This window comes from Hyaena hyaena, unplaced genomic scaffold, assembly GCF_003009895.1.
Source record: "Hyaena hyaena isolate Hyena2069 unplaced genomic scaffold, ASM300989v1 scaffold_284, whole genome shotgun sequence".
In the NCBI taxonomy this organism is placed as follows: Eukaryota; Metazoa; Chordata; class Mammalia; order Carnivora; family Hyaenidae; genus Hyaena; species Hyaena hyaena.
In genome coordinates this window covers 835879-852973 of record NW_024080913.1, presented here as the reverse complement: position 1 = coordinate 852973, position 17095 = coordinate 835879, and the positions used below count along the sequence as shown (strand labels likewise).

At 41.8% G+C, this 17095-nt stretch overlaps 1 protein-coding gene across 5 annotated transcripts in view; it reads left to right on the top strand.

Annotated features, from left to right (window-relative positions):
- The window catches only part of GOLPH3L (golgi phosphoprotein 3 like), a 44129-nt gene that overhangs the window by 24731 nt on the left and 2303 nt on the right, over positions 1–17095 (top strand). For 2 of the 5 annotated variants that reach the window (XM_039246337.1, XM_039246336.1), the window contains exon 5: positions 9327–9633. In XM_039246337.1, coding sequence (XP_039102268.1) covers positions 9327–9633 — 307 coding nt within the window. Of the gene's footprint in view, positions 1–9326; positions 9993–11359; positions 11390–17095 lie in introns of those variants that run through there. The other 3 variants (XM_039246335.1, XM_039246334.1, XM_039246338.1) reach the window with 2 other exon arrangements.

The window sequence follows — 17095 nt, the reverse complement described above, 5'->3', positions numbered from 1 at the left end:
GGTTTTTTTTGTTGTTGTTTGTTTTGTAAAGTTTACTTTGAGAGAATGAGAGAAAGTGGAGGAGGGGCAGAGAGAGAGAGAGAGGGTGAGAAAGAATCCCAAGCTGGCTCTGTGCTGTCAGCGTGGAGCCTGACACAGGGCTTAGTCTCAGGAACTGTGAGATCATGACCTGAGCCAAGATCAAGAGCTGGACTTTTAACCGACTGAGCCACCCAGGTCCCCCTGTTTTGTTTTGAAGTATAGCCATCCTCGTAGGCATGAAGTGGTATCTCATTGTGGTTCTGATTTGCACTTCTCTAATGTCCAGTGATGATCATCCTTTCCTGGGCTTACTGACCATCTGTATATCTTCTTTGGAAAAATGTCTGTTTCAGTCTTTTGCCCTTTTTTTTTAATTGGTTTCTGTTGTTGTTACTGTTGAGTTTTGGAAGTTCTTTATATATTCTGGATATTAATCCCTTATCAGATATATCATTTATAAATATTTTTTCCCATTCTGTAGGTTGTTTCTTCAACTTTTTGATGGTAATCCTTGATGCACAAAAGTTCTTGATATTGATTCAATTGAATCAGTTAATTTTTTTTCTTTTCTTGCCTCTACTTTTGGTCTCATATCCACGAAAAGACTGTCCTTTCCCCTGTTGAATGGTCTCAATAGCCTTGCTGAAAATCAGTTGATCATAGAGGAGAAGATTTATTTCTGGGCTCTCTTTTCTATTGCCTTGATCTATGTTTGTCCTTATGCAAGTACCATACTATTTAACTTACTGTAGCTTTGTAGTAAGTTTTGAAGTTGGCAAGTTTGAGTCGCACAACTTTATTGTTTTTCAAGATTGTTTGGCTGTCCTGGGCCTCATGAAATTCCATATGAATATGTGATCAGCTCTTCCCATTTTTGGTGGGAGAGGCTTTCAGAATTTTGTTAGAGATTGTGTTGAACCTGTAGATCCCTTTGACTGGTATTGACATCTCAAAAATGTCGACCCTTGGGGCGCCTGGGTGGCTTAGTCGGTTGAGCGTCCGACTTTCGCTTAGGTCATGATCTCGCGGTTCGTGGGTTCGAGCCCCGCGTCGGGCTCTGTGCTGACAGCCAGCTCAGAGCCTGGAGCCTGTTTCAGTCTGTGACTCCCTCTCTCTCTGACCCTCCCCTGCTCACACTGTCTCTCTCTCTCTCTCCCCTAGAAATAAAAAATAAATAAAATAAAATAAAGAAATGGAACTGCTTTCCTAATTTCCTTTTCAGACTGTCCATTACTGGTATATAGAAACAACTGATATGTATGTTTCTTGTACCCTGCAACTTATCTGAATTAGTTTATTAGCTCTAGTAGCACTTTTGTGTGCTCTTTGGAATTTTCTCTACAGTTGGCCCTTAAACCACATGAGTGTGAACTGCACAGGTCCACATCCTTGTTCCTTCTCGAACAGTTCTGGTTGCAGTGGGGAAAGCAGGCATCCTTATGTTGTTCATGACCTTCAAGGGAAGACTTTTAGTCATATGCTATTGAATGTGATGTTAGCTGTGGGTTTTTATACCCTTTAAGTACCCCATGGGGCACCTGGGTGGCTCAGTCAGTTGAGCGTCTGACTTCGGCTCAGGTCACAATCTCACGGCTTGTGGGTTTGAGCCCCGTGTTGGGCTCTGTGCTGGCAGATCGGAAACTGGAGCCTGCTTCAGATTCTGTGTCTCCCCCTCTTTCTCCTCCTCCCCTGCTCATGCTCTGTCTCTCTCTGTCTCTCAATAAGAAATCTTAAAAAAAATTTTTTAATAAAAAAAGTAAGTACCCTTTATTCTGTTCAGAAATTTTTTTTTTTTTTTTTTTTAATTTCTAGGAGAGAGAGAGAGACAGCGTGAGCAGGGGAGGGTCAGAGAGAGAGGTGGTCACAGACTGAAACAGGCTTCAGGCTCTGAGCTGGCAGTCAGCACAGAGCCCGACGCGGGGCTCGAACCCACGAACCGCGAGATCATGACCTAAGCGAAAGTCGGACGCTTAACCGACTAAGCCACCCAGGCGCCCCAGAAATTTTATTTTTTTTATTTATTTTTTTAATGTTTTTTTTTTTTAAAATAGTTTATTGTCAGCTTGGTTTCCATCAGAAATTTTAAATCATATTTTAAATCACGAAGGGGTGTTCATCTTTGTCACATGTCCTTTCTGAGACAAATGAGATGACTGGCTTGTTTTACTCTGTTAATGTGATGTATTCGCTGATTCGTTTTTATTGAGGTATAATTGACATACAACATTGTATTAGTTTCAAGTATAGAACACATTGATTCAGGATTGGTATATTGTGAAATGATCACACTATATCTACGTAACATCCATCACCATATATTGTTATAATTTTTTTTTCTTGTGCTGAAAACTTTTAAACTCTCTCTCAGCAACTTTCAAATATACACTACAATGTTGTTAACTATAGTCACCATGCTGTTTATTACATCCCTAGGACATATTTATTTTATAACCAGAAATGTGTATCTGTATTTTGACTACATTCACCCATTTTGCCCACCCCCCAACCCCTGCCTCTGGCAACCGCCAATCTGTTCACTGTATCTCAGAACTTTCTTGTTTTGGTTTTGGGTTTTTTTCCTTAAAGATATTATTTTTAAATAATCTCTGTACCCAACGTGAGGCTGGAACTTAAAACCCTGAGATAAGAGTCACACACTCTACCAACTGAGCCAGCCAGGCATCACTTTTGGGTTTTTGTTTTTTAGATTCCATATATGTAAGTGAGATCATACCGTATTTGTCTTTCTCTGTCTCTCTTATTTCGCTTAGCATAACGCCCTTGGGCTCCATCCATGTTGTTGCAAATGGAAAATTTTCTTTTTTTATGGCTGAATACTATTCCAGTGTGTGTGTCTGTGTCTGTGTGTGTGTGTGTGTGTGTGTGTGTACACATTTCCTTTAATCATTCATTCATTGATGGACACTTGGGTTACTTCTACCTCTTGGTTATTGTAAATAATGCTTCAGTGGACATCAGAGTGCATGAAGTTTTTATATTCATTAACTTTGAATACCTAGAAGTGAAATTGCGAGATCAGAGGATAGTTCTCTATTTTTAACTTTTTAGGAACCTCTATACTGTTTTTTGCAGTGGCTGCACCATTTTACATTCCCACCAACAGTCCCAAAGTTTCTTTCCTCCACATCCTTTCCAACACTTGTTATTTCTCATCTTTTTGATAAGAGGCACTCTCCCATGTGTGAGGTGATATTTCACTGTGATTTGATTTGCACTCCCCTGATGATGAATGATGTGGAGCACATTTTCATGTACCCACTGGCCATCTGTATGTCTTCTTTGGAAAAAGTCTATTCAGATCCTTTGCTTACTTGATTTTTTTTTTAATGTAACATTTCTGGAATAAATTTTACTTGTTCATGATAATCCTTTTAATATGCTGTTGGATTCAATTTGCTAATATTTTATTAAGGATTTTTGCATCTGTATTCATAAGGGTTATTGGTCTCTAATGTGATCTAAAGTGAGTCCCTTTTAGATAGCTTATATTTGGATCATGTTTTTAAACCCATTCTGCCAGTCTTTGTCTTGTGATTGAATTGCTTAATCCATTTAAAGTAATTACTCATAAGGAGACACTTCTACCATTTTGCTATTTGTTTGCTATATGACCTATAGGTTTTTGCCCCTCCTTTCCCACATTACTGTCTTCTTTTATGTTCAGATGATTTTTTATGGTGAAACATTTGTATTCTCTCTCATTTTCTTTTATGTAGATATTATCTTGGTTGTTACCATGGGATTTAATATCCTAAAGTTATAACAACCTACTTTGATTTAAAAAAAATTTTTAACGTATATTTATTATTGAGAGACATTATTATTATTGGGAGGGGAGAGAGAGGGGGAGACGAGACACAGAATCCGAAGCAGGCTCCAGGCTCTGAGCTGTCAGCGCAGAGCCCGACACGGGGCTCGAACCCAAAATCTATGAAATCATGACCTGAGCCAAAGTCAGATGCTTAACTGACTGAGCCGCCCAGGCGCTCTTGAAAACTGAACATTTGGGTCTTATAATGTGGTAACTGGAAAACATAGTCTCCCCATTCACCAGGGTTCACTGCTGGACAGCGTCTCTGTGCTGTGGATGAGATTGAGGAGAAAGCTTCAGACTCACGTCTTTTGTGAGGTTACGTCTTATCCTGACCAAGGATACATTTTTGGATGTAAAAAAATAAAATAAAATAAAAAATAACCCCACAGCATTTAGCCTTTATATCCCGTAGAAGCTGCCCAAGGTGGTAGGGATTGGAACAAGGGCAGCCAGCTTCCACTTTGACATCAGCTGTGCCGAACTGCAATCCATAATCCGAACACAGATCCTGACGCTTCAAGAACAAGGTCCTTATTGACCACCCTGATTCCAGCAAGCTGTAACAAAACCACAGATGGCTGTTGCCAGTGGTTCTTATCACCCAGCTAGGAGCTAGGGGCTCGGGAGCCCCTATTGTGCTGAAGGCTAAAATTGGACAATGGGAACCGAAATTTGCCAGCCAAGCCTTGGCCTGGAACCTACAGGCATTCAAATAGATTCCAGAGTTCCAAAGAGTTATATAAAAGATAGATTCTAGGGGCACCTGGGTGGCTCGGTTGGTTGAGCGTCCGACCTTGGCTTAGGTCATGATATCACGGTTCGTGGGTTCAAGCCCCACATCGGGCTCTGTGCTGACAGCTCAGAGCCTAGAGCCTGTTTCAGATTCTGTATCTCCCTCTCTCTCTGCCCCTCCCTTGATTGTGCTCTGTCTCTCTGCTTCTCAAAAATAAACAAACATTAAAAAAAAAAAAGATTCCAGTAGGGCACCTGGGTGGCTCAGCTGGTTAAGCGTCTGAGTCTTGATTTCTGCTTGGGTCATGATCTCACATTCGTGAGTTTAAGCCCCACATCGGGCTCTGCGCTGACCGTGCGGAGACTGCTTGGGATTCTCTCTCTCCCTCTTTCTCTGTCCCTCCCCGGCTCTTGCACATTCTCTCTCACAATAAATAAATAAGCTTTAAAAAATAGACTCTAGTATAATTGTCTAGGTGAAGAGATGGCTTTCTGATACTTCCTACTCTATCATCATCCTGATGTCACACCTCAATGATTAACATTTTAAAGAACCTTATCATCTATGTCCCTTTTGTCATTAGGGCCCACTTCAGATATTTTTATCTCCCCACTATCACCCCACACTATATTTTACACTTCTTAGGCACAGGGATGGGGCCAGTTTTTTAGCTACACCATTTTATATTTCTATACCAGCATATGGGTTTTTATTCTTCTACATTCTCATCAATACTTGTTATTCTCTGTCTTCTTTATTTTATCCTAATGAGTGTGGAGTGGTATATCAGGATTTTCCTAATACTAATGATGTTGACCATCAGCATGTATTTATGGCCATTTGTGTATCTTCTTTGGAGAATTGTCTTTTCATATCTTTTGACTATTTGTCAATTGGGTTTGCCTTTTTTGCTATTGAGTTGTACTTTTCCAATATATTCTAGATAGAAATTTCTTATCATATACAGGACTTGCAAAATTTTTTTCCATTGAGTATCTTTTCACTTCTTGATGGTGTCTTTTAAAAGCCTTAAGTTTTCAATTTTGATACTTCTAATCTTTTTTTTCTTTTATTGCTTACGCAGTATCTAAGAAATGATTGCTTAATCCAACATCATGAAGATTTGTTCCTGCATTTTCTTCTAAGGGTCTTCTAGCTTTGTCTGAAATTTTCAGTTAGGCCCACTATCTGTCTTGAGTTAATTGTGTATGGTGTAGGGTAGAGCTCCAACTTCAGGCTTTTACGTGAAGCTACAAATACAGCTGGCCTAGCATGTTCTGTCCTCCATGACTTATCTTGGCACCATTGTCAAAAACTTTTTGACCAGGGGCACCTGCCTGGGTGGCTCAGTGAGTGGAGCATCCAACTCTTGATATTGGCTCAGGTCATGATCTCACGGTTGTGGGATTGAGCTTGGGATCCTCCGCCTCCTTCTCTCTCGGCCCCTTCCCTACTTGCACACACATGCTTGCTTGCTCTCTCTCTCTCTCTCTCTCAAACTTAAAAAAAAAATCATTTGTCCATAAATGTATGGGTTTATTTTTGGAGTCTTCTTTTGATCTCTGTGTCTATTCTTATACTTGCTCGTGCTCTCTTTCTTTTTAATGTTTCTTCCTGAGAGAGGAAGCAAGTAGGGAAGGGGCAGCTAGAGGAAGACAGAGGATCCAAAGCAGGTTCCACACTGACAGCAGAGAACCTGATGCAGGGCCTGAACTCATGAACCACAAGATCATGACCTGAGCGGAAGTTGGTCGCTTAACCCACTGAGCCACCCAGGCGTCCCTTTATGCACTCTCTTGATTATTGCAGGGGTTTTGTTTGTTTGTTTGTTTATTCATTTCGAGAGAGACAGACAGAGAGAGAGATTCCCAAGCAGACCGCACACTTGTCAGTAGGGAGCCCAATGCAGGGCTCAGACTCACAAAACGAGAGTTCATGACCCGAGCTGAAACCAAGAATCAGATGCTTAACCCACTAAGCCACCCAGGTGCCCCAATTATTGTAATTTTGAAATCAGTAAATGTGAGTCCTCCAACTTGATTGTTCCTTTGCAATATTTTTTGGCCATGCTGGGTCTTTTGAATTATAAAACCAGCTTGTCAGTTTCTGCAATCAAGCAAGGTAGTGCTTTTCATTTTTTGCTTTTTTAAGTTTATTTACTTAGAGAGGGAGGAAGAGAGAATCCCAAGCAGGCTTTGCACTGTCTGTGCGGAGCCCAACACAGGGCTCAAACTCACAAACCATGAGATCATGACCTGAGCTGAAATCAAGAGGCGGACACTTAACCGACTGAGCCATTCAGATGCCCTAAAGTAGGATTTTAATAGGAATTATATTGTATCTGCAGATCAACTTGGGGAATATTACTGTCTTAAAAAAGCCAAGTTTTTGGGGGTGCCTGGGTGGCTCAGTTGGTTAAGCATCTGGCTTCGACTCAGGTCATCATCTCACAGTCTGTGAGTTCGAGCCCCACATTGGGCTTTGTGCTAACAGCTCAGAGCCTGGAGCCTGCTTCCGATTCTGTGTCTCCCTCTCTCTCTGCCACTCCCCTGCTTGTGCTCTGTCTCTCTCTCTCAAAAATAAAATTAAAAATAAAAATAATAATACCAAGTTTTCTAATCCACGAACATGAATGCCTTTCTATTTAGATATTGTTTATTTCTTGCAAAAATATTTTGCAATTTTCAATATGTAAGTCTTATACTATTTTTGTTAAATATAATCCTAAGTATTTTGTTCTTTTTGATGCTGTTATGAATATAATTGTAAGAAAATTATAAAAAATGAAGAAAAATTTTATTTGCAGATTGTTGCTAATGTATAGAAATTCAATTTTATTTTTTTATTTACTTTTTGGGGAGTAGAGAGTGTGAGTGAGCGAGGGGCAGAGAGAGGGGGAGAGAGAGAGAGCATCCTGTGAGGAGCAGAGGGGGAGAGAGAGGGAGAGAGAAGGAATCTCGAAGCAGGGCTCCAACTCATCTGATGCGGGGAGGGGGGCAGGGGGTGGCTTGAACTCACAAACCGTGAGATCATGACCTGAGCTGAAGTCAGGTGCTTAACTGACTGAGCCACCAAGGCACCCCTGCCATTTTTATTTCTTTAAGGTCAGTAATGATGTTTCCTCTTTAATTCCTAATGTTAGTGATTTGAGTGTTCTCTCTTTTTTGTCAGTCTAGGTTTATCAATTTGTTGATCTTTTCAGTGAACCAACTTTTGATTTTAATGATTTCCTGTACTGTTTTCATTGTTTCTATTGATCTCCTCTCTAATCTTTATTATTTCCTTTCTTCTTCTTCCTTCATGTTTATTGTATTCTTCTTTGTCTAGTTTTTTAAAGTAGAAGTTAGGGGGACGCCTGGGTGGCTCATTCAGTTAAGCATCCAACTTCAGCTCCAGTCATGATCTCACAGTTTATGAGTTCAAGCCCCACATCGGGCTCTGTGCTGACAGCTCAGAGCCTGGAGCCTCCTTCAGATTCTGTGTCTCCCCCTCTCTTTGCCCCTCCCCTGCTCATGCTCTGTCTCTCTGTCTCTCAATAATAAATGAACATTTTTTTTTTTTACAAATAGTTTATTGTCAAGTTGGTTTCCATGTAACACCCAGTGCTCATCCCCACAAGTGCCCTCCTCCATGCCCCCCTCCCCCCCACACCCATCAGTCCTCAGTTTGTTCTCACCATTCAAGAGTCTTTCATGGTTTGCCTCTCTCCCCCTCCCTCACTATTTCCCCCCTTCTTCTCCCCCACGGTCCTCCGTTAAGTTCCTCCTAATCCTCCTATATGTGCAAACATATGGTATTTGTCCCTCTCTGCCTGACTTATTTCACTCAGCATAACACCCTCAAGGTCCATCCATGTTGCTACATGTGGCCAGATTTCATTCTTTCTCATTTCATGTAGTATTCCATCATATAGATAAACCACATCTTCTTGATCCTTTTGTCCGTTGATGGACACTTAGGCTCTTTCCATGTTTTGGCTATTGTTGAGAGTGCTGCTATGAACATTGGGGTCCATGTGCCCCTATGCATCAGCACTCCTATATCCCTTGGGTAAATTCCTAGCAGTGCTATTTCTGGGTCATAGGGAGTTCTATTGTTAATTTTTTGAGGAATCTCCACACTGTTTTCCAGAGGGGCTGCACCCGTTTACATTCCCACCAACAGTGTAGGAGGGTGCCCGTTTCTCCACATCCTTGCCAGCATCTAGAGTTTTCTGATTTGCTCAATAAATGAACATTTAAAAAAAAAAATTTAAATAAAGTAGAAGTTAGGTTATTGATTTATTTCATCTTTTCTAACACAGCATTGGGGGTCATAAATTTCTCTCTTGGCGCTGGCTTAAGCTGCATCCCATAAGTTTTGGTCTGTTGTGTTTTCATTTTCATTCAACTCAGAGTTGAATGTGATTTCTTCCTTGACCCCATTGGTTATTTAGGAGTTTATTATTCAATTTCCACATATTTTTGAATTTCCCAAATTTTCTTCTATATTTAATTTCTAGTTTAATTCTATTGTGGTTGGATAGCATACTTCATATGTTTTCAGCCCTTTCAAGTTTATTAAGGCTGATTTTATGGCCCGGCACGTGGTCTGTCCTATAGCATGTGCCACGTGCACTCAAGAAGGGTTTGCGTTCTGCTCTTAGGGTGGAATGTTCTGTAGATGTCTTGTTAGGTCTAGTTGGCTTATAGTGTTGTTCAAGTCTATTTTTTTTTTCCTATTTGTTTTTCCGCAAAGGCGAGACCTGGAACCCCTTCAAATTACAGTACCAACTGAGAAATGTCCGAGAGCGAATTGCAAAGAACCTAGTTGAGAAGGGTATTCTAACCACAGAGAAGCAGAATTTCCTCCTGTTTGACATGACCACTCATCCAGTGACCAACACAACAGAGAAACAGCGACTGGTGAAAAAGCTTCAGGACAGCGTCCTGGAGCGGTGGGTGAATGACCCCCAGCGTATGGACAAACGAACACTAGCGCTCCTGGTGCTGGCCCACTCCTCTGACGTGCTGGAGAATGTCTTCTCCTCTCTGACAGATGACAGGTATGATGTGGCAATGAATCGAGCCAAGGACTTAGTTGAACTGGACCCCGAAGTGGAGGGGACAAAGCACAGTGCCACAGAGATGATCTGGGCTGTGCTGGCAGCCTTCAATAAATCCTAAAGCCAGTGGGCCGGTGTCGCCTTCTTCCCCTGCTGGCTAGTGACTGTCAGAGGCACCACGTGGAGTTTTGTGTGTCGAGATGTCTTTCATCGTTGTTTTTTTTCCTTCTCTTGAATCAGACTTGTGATTTGGGGAGAGCAACTTCAGGGCTTCTCCATAAACCTTGGCCATTGTGAGCATACTTTATTTCCCCCTATATTTCCACTGCAGAGGTGAATAAACTAGGTGAATCCACGCACACCCAATCATCACTCTCTCTCATTTCTTGGTTTACTTCCATCAAGGGTGCTTTTGTTTTTTTTTTGTTTTTTTGTTTTTTTTGTTTTTTTTTTTAATTTTTTTTTTTTTAATTTATTTCTAGGACAGAGAGAGAGAGACAGCATGAGCAGGGGAGGGTCAGAGAGAGAGGGAGTCACAGACTGAAACAGGCTCCAGGCTCTGAGCTGGCAGTCAGCACAGAGCCCGACGCAGGGCCCGAACCCACGAACCGCGAGATCATGACCTGAGCGAAAGTCGGACGCTTAACCGACTAAGCCACCCAGGCGCCCCTTTTTTTTTAAAGTAGGCTCCGCATCCAACGTGGGACCTGAGCCCATTACCCTGAGACTAAGAGTTGCTTGCTCTACCAACTGAGCCAGCCAGGCGCCCCTGTTTTCTATCTTAAATACAGGTTTTCACATTCTCTGTCTCTCAGACTCTACTTAAGTAATGTAGTTATTGAAATAACTGTCTCTTTGAAAAACGGGCAGCAGAAACAAAACTAATTTGGGGAGCAGATGGTCTCTGGGATTGGATGTCCCACTCAGGATTTTTCAGCTTTCCTTTTTCTAACCTAATGAGAATATTGCAAATTCGATTACCTGGTTCTCACGGTCCTAGAATCAGAAATATGGCCTCTCCTATCTCTTAGCATTATCCTACTCCCTCATTCATCAGGGCAAGTTCATCAGAGAAAGCTGTGTCTCTCAGCCACGTCCTTCATACAGGCAGCATTACAGTTTATAAAGGAGGGAGGCGACATGAGAATGTCCACCCTTTAGCTCATGACTGTCCTGATTCCTCCAGATTACTCTACATGTCTCTGCTGTGATCAAGTTGAGGGAGTTATCAATTTCAGTTGTCTAAAGGCCCCGTCCTGAGTCCAGACGGTATATCTAAACTCCAGATCTTCTTGTTCCCTGTTTTTCGCTTCCTCATAAATTGGTAGATCCTGTCTGTATTTAAGGGTTCTAGAAGTAGTTTTGTCTGTATTTAATCCACAGATAACCTCCTGGTCATTAGTCTTGTTGCAGCATAACCATCTTCCTAGCCAGATCTCTAAAAACTTTTCAGTTGTTTCAATTCAGTAGTAAGTGCAAAGAAAAGATAAAGAAAAATCCTATTTTGATGGGCAATTTGGTATCTAAAGCATATTGATATAAAGTCTAGCATTGGAGAATATAAAGATGACAGGCACCAAGTTTGTGGGAAGGTCAGGCATTTACTATGCAAATATTTTTTTAAGATTTATTTAACCTTTACACTCAACATGGGAAGCTACATTCAACTTTTAATGAATCATGCTTTTTTAAAAATTTTTTTAAATGTTTTATTTATTTCTGAGAGATGGAGAGAGACAGCGTGAGCAGAGGAGGGTCAGAGAGAGAGGGAGAGACAGAATCTGAAGCAGGCTCCAGGCTCTGAGCTAGCTGTCACCACAGAGAACTGACATGGGGCTTGAACCCACGAACCGTGAGATCATGACCTGAGCCGAAGTCAGACGCCCAACCGACTGAGCCACCCAGGTGTGCCTCATGCTTCTTGACCATCTCAGAGAAACAGGCTGTCAAAGGGCTCACACAGAACCCAGACCTGATACCGGCTCTTCCTGATCTGAAATAGTTAAATGACTGATTGTAACTTTCATCTCCTCCCCCAAACCTGTCTACCCCCATGGAATTCCCCAAATAAATGATCTTTTTTTGTTTTTCACTTTCTGGTATTGCGTACGTGACTAGAGATATAAATTTTAGCATGAAATGGCTCTAAATGTGCCACTGAGTAGACCTTCAGTTTGGGCTTCTGGAAGTACAAAATCCGGCCCATGTGTTGTCTCTCCCTCGGTTAGTTTTCCTTTCCAACAGGTTTTGTTCTGGAAAGTGTCAGCTTGATAGGAGGGTAGAAGTTGAGTTCTTCCTTGCAACTCTCCGGCAGTGTTTATTTTTATGTTGTATCTCAGTGAGGATGTCATCAGTCTGAATCTGTATCGTATTCTCTGCAAAATGCCTTCTCCTTTAATGCATTGGGTCTTCACATTTCTGGATAATAAATAATCAATGATTGGTTTTCTGTTCACAACTTGAATTATTTTAACTAGAAATAAGAACCTTCCACACAAGGCCAGTAACACTCCACTCTTTACACCAGGAGACCAGCCTGTTTCATCCTGTGTAGAAAAGTAGAGATACACGACCAGAATTGTAACATACACAGGCAGGGCGCACATCAAGGCTAACCTGAACACCAGCTAATGTTGTGGTCTGAAGAGTGTCCCCATCTCAATCAAAATAATTTACCCGATTACACCATTTTTCATTAAGAAAAGGATTATGTTCTGTCCTATTAATATCTACTTGCAAGTGACACTGAAACTTACCTAAGAGCTGAAAGTATAAAGTTGGAAACACAGCTAACATACCTGACTGTGACAGAGTTAACAGCATATGAAAGTGGGGCATTTCTCGCAGTCGCCCTACATTTGGGCGCCCCAATCAGGTGGTAACCTGGGGCTCAGGCAGTGACAGCATTCACCTGAGGCAGAACAGAAGCGATAGAAGTTTATTGAATACACACCGCTAGGGAACAGCTGGGCAGAAGAGCAAAGGAGAGACTGTCCAGTAGGAGGCAGAGGGTAGGGGCTGTTTTGTTGTTGTTGTTGTTGTTTAATATCTTTATTTTTATTTATTTTTCTAGGAGAGAGAGAGAGAGAGAGAGACAGCGTGAGCAGGGGAGGGTCAGAGAGAGAGGGAGTCACAGACTCTGAAACAGGCTCCAGGCTCCGAGCTGACAGTCAGCACAGAGCCCGACGCGGGGCTCGAACCCACGAACCGCGAGATCATGACCTAAGCGAAAGTCGGACGCTCAACCGACTAAGCCACCCAGGCGCCCCAGGGGTAGGGGCTGTTTTTAAAGGGGGGAGGTGAGAAGGTACGGGGACCATAGAATTTTCCCTTTTTTTTAGGTCCCTGGGCCTGGTTATAAGTAGCCCATTGGTTAGGGCCTATGGACAGTTTGAGATGGGTCACCTAATGGGCCCATCTGTATTCAGCCAAGTGGTCAGGCTCTGGGCCCTTCGGCCTCGCTCCGGTTTCCATTGTTCAAGCCTGTTACCTCTGCCCGGTGGCCTCTGCAATAGATAATTGTGCTTGTAATTGGTTTCTTGTTCTTCCCTATAATGTCTACAGCACAAGGAACAATAAGAAATATATATACTGCGATTGTTTATACTTCCCGGTTATTTTTATTTCAAACAAAGCATTGTTCCCATAAGTCATCGATGTTTCTCAAAACATGGGGCCAAGGGCACTGCACTGAAGTCACCTGGGGAAGGGGCTGAGGTACCTCACAAAAATGTAAGTTCCTAGTAAGTCATTCTCTGGGGTTAGGGGCTGAGGAAGCTGCGTTTTAAACACAGTCTCCAGAAGCTTGCGTGTTAAAATTTGAGAACACTACTTGATATTTTATTGCTTGTAATTCATTCATCCCCAAAATACTGAGTTCTTACAAATTTGGCTCTTACAAGTGCCAAAACTGGCACTTGCTAGGTGCTGACGATAAAAAGTTGTGTAGGACACAATTTCGGTTCCCGAGAACTCACATTTAAGTGGGCAAATATGGGGCACCTGGGTGGCTCAGTTGGTGAAGCATCCAACTTGGGCTTAGGTCATGATCTCACGGCTCATGAGTTCGAGCCACATCTGGCTCTGTGCTGACGGCTCAGAGCCTGGAGCCTGCTCCTGATTCTGTGCCTCCCTCTCTCTCTCTGCCCCTCCCCCGCTCATTCTCTCTCTTTCTCTCTCTCTCAAAATTAAATAAAACATTAAAAAATATCTAACAAAAAAATTAAAGTGAGGAAATAAGATACTTTTTGATAAGTGCTCTAATAGAAATATAAATTTAACATTTGGAAGCACAAAGAAAGAAGTAACCTTCCTGGGACCATTAGGTCAGACTTAGAAGAGTTTTATTCTTCACAACACTAAATTCTATAAGGTTATTTTAAAGGAAACTCAGGTAATAAGGCTTGCCTAAGAACACTGTGTAGAGCTTAAATTCAAACACATGCTTCTAACCACTACTCTCCTGCCTCCATTTAAATTCAGTCTGGAAGAGGGGCGCCTGGGTGGCTTAGTCGGTTGAGCGTCCGACTTTCGCTTAGGTCATGATCTCGCGGTTCGTGGGTTCGAGCCCCACGTTGGGCTCTGTGCTGACTGCCAGCTCAGAGCCTGGAGCCTGTTTCAGTCTGTGCCTCCCTCTCTCTCTGACCCTCCCCTGCTCACGCTGTCTCTCTCTCTCTCTCTCCTNGGTGGCTTAGTCGGTTGAGCGTCCGACTTTCGCTTAGGTCATGATCTCGCGGTTCGTGGGTTCGAGCCCCACGTTGGGCTCTGTGCTGACTGCCAGCTCAGAGCCTGGAGCCTGTTTCAGAGTCTCCCTCTGCTCTCTGACCCTCTCTCTGACCCTCCCCTGCTCACGCTGTCTCTCTCTCTCTCTCTCTCTCTCCTAGAAATAAAAAAAAAAAACATTAAAAAAAATAAATTCAGTCTGGAAGAATCTTTTCAGGTTGATAAGGAAGAGCTATTCAAGCAAGGGAACAGCATGTACAAAATAATTTGTCGTGCTAGAATTTCTGTGTGACTATGTGTGCTTTTCACGTATCTTTAGATTTCCGAAAGATACCACTCTAAGGGAATATATTCAGTTGTAAACTAAAGAATGTTTTTTGAACTTAGCAAAACATCTATTTTTGCTTATCTTCACTTATTCCTTCTCTGATGCTTTTCTTTATAGAAGACTGAGTTTCTGACATTTTCCTTCTAATTTCTTTAACTTCTTATAAGGCATATCTGCTGCACCTAAATTCCCTCCATTTTTGTCTGAGAAAGTATTTTTCCTTCCCTTTTGAAGGATAATTTCACTGGATATAAAATTTCAGGTTAATGGGATGTTTTTGTTTTTGCTTAACACTTTAAATATTTTACTCTCTTGCATGTATGTTTTCTGACATCAGATGTTAACTCTAAAGAGAATTCTAATTCAAAGATAAAAATGTGTTCTCCTTTTACACAGTTCTTAAAAGAACTATAGGGATATATTCATAGGATTTCTAAAAATGTTTTACTCTCTACATAATAAAAATAATTGTTTTAATGCTGAAATAAGGTAGAACGCATTTTTTTAAATATTTTCCTATTTTCCAGGGTACCTGGGTGGCTCAGTCGGTTGGGCATCCGATTTGGCTCAGGTCATGATCTCATGGTTCGTGTGTTCGAGCCCCGTGTCAGGCTCTGTGCTGACAGCTAGCTCGGAGCCTGGAGCCTGCTTCTGATTCTGTGTCTCCCTCTCTCTCTGACCCTCCCCAGCTCATGCTGCCTCTCTCTCTCTCTCAGAAATAAATAAAACATTTTTAAAAATAGATTTTCCTATTTTCATAGATTTTCCTATCTATGACATGAATCTCTGTTCCTGCGTCCCCAGTTCTTCCCAAGACTTTGGTCTGTCTTCCTTTGCTCCTCAGTGAGTTCCAGTGGAAGGAGCCAGACCCAACATGACTGTGTTTTAAGTGAGAAAGGGAGCTCTGTCTCCCAGGAAGCAGTAAAATAATCTCAAAATACAAGTCAGACAAAGTGAGGTCCCTTCCTGGCAGAAATCTCCTATTTCTAGCAGTCCACCTCACTGCCGTCAATTTCATTTATATTCCAAGGTGTAAAAAAAGTAGATTCAACTTTGGGGGGTGGGATCCAGGACTCTGAAAGAGCTCTTCAAACAGACATGTTTTGTGTAGCTTTCTTTCCCCCGAATATCAATAGTCTGTCCACCACTTTGTTTTTCTCAACCTACTTGAACCTCCTTAAGTATAACAGCATATTTTACCTGAACTTACCTTAGAAAGTCAAGAATCTAGGGACTTTTACCCCTTCAAGAAGGGCTTCTGTTGATTGCTTGATTGACTGACTGACGGATAGCATGAATGGGGGAGGTCCAGAGAGAAAGGGTGAGAGAGAATCCCAAGCAGACTCCATGCAGTCAGTGCAGAACCCAATGCGGGGCTCAGACTCACGAACCGTGAGATGGTGACCTGAGCCAAAACCAAGAGTCGGACCCTTCATGGACTGAGCCCCCAGAGCCCGCAGAAAGGCTTCTTGACCAAATCTATATGTTTCTGCCACATAAGTAGGCCCAGTAGATGTGCATCATTTTCCTGATTTGATAGGGAAAAAATTCAAAGCCAAAATTTTTTTGCATTTCAGAGATGTTGAAATTCCTTCCCACTCCCATGTAAAGATGAGTACTTCTTCAAAGATTTCTGCATATGTAAAGCCATAATACCTCAAAATATTTCTGAGTTAGCTTATATTAAAAACAAAAGTTCCAAAAAAATGAAAAATAAAAAAAAAAAAAAAGGGGCGCCTGGGTGGCTTAGTCGGTTAAGCATCTGACTTTCGCTTAGGTCATGATCTCGCGGTTTGTGGGTTCAAGCCCCGCATCAGGCTCTGTGCTGACTGCCAGCTCAGAGCCTGGAGCCTGTTTCAGAGTCTGTATCTCCCTCTCTCTCTGACCCTCCCCTGCTCACGCTGTCTCTCTCTCTCTCTCCTAGAAATAAATAAAAAATTAAAAAAAAAAAAAGTTCCCCCTCCCCCCAGCTCTGTCACTTCAGCTTTTCTTAAACTCCAGGTGGAGGCCAAAAAGTTCTTAGATTTAACTTAGGTTAAACTGATTTATATTAAGCTAAATTAGACTGATGTGGAAATGTTGGAGTTTGGAGCCGACAGCCAAGAAAAAAACCTCTCGAGACATCTTTGGTGCAAAGAGGTGGTTTTATTAAAACCTGGAGCTGCTTCAGATTCTGCGTCTCCCTCTCTCTCTGCCCTCCTCCACTTGTACTCTGTCTCTCTCTCAAAAATAAACATTTAAAATAAATTTTTTAAATGCTTAAGGTAATACAGGATGTGTTTTATTTTTATATATATATTTAAATGTTTATTTTTTTTCTTTCATAATTGTCAAGTTGTGGATGTGTTTTAAAAACACTGGTTTCAGATAAACAACATAGAGATTCAACAGTTCTATACATCACACAGTGCT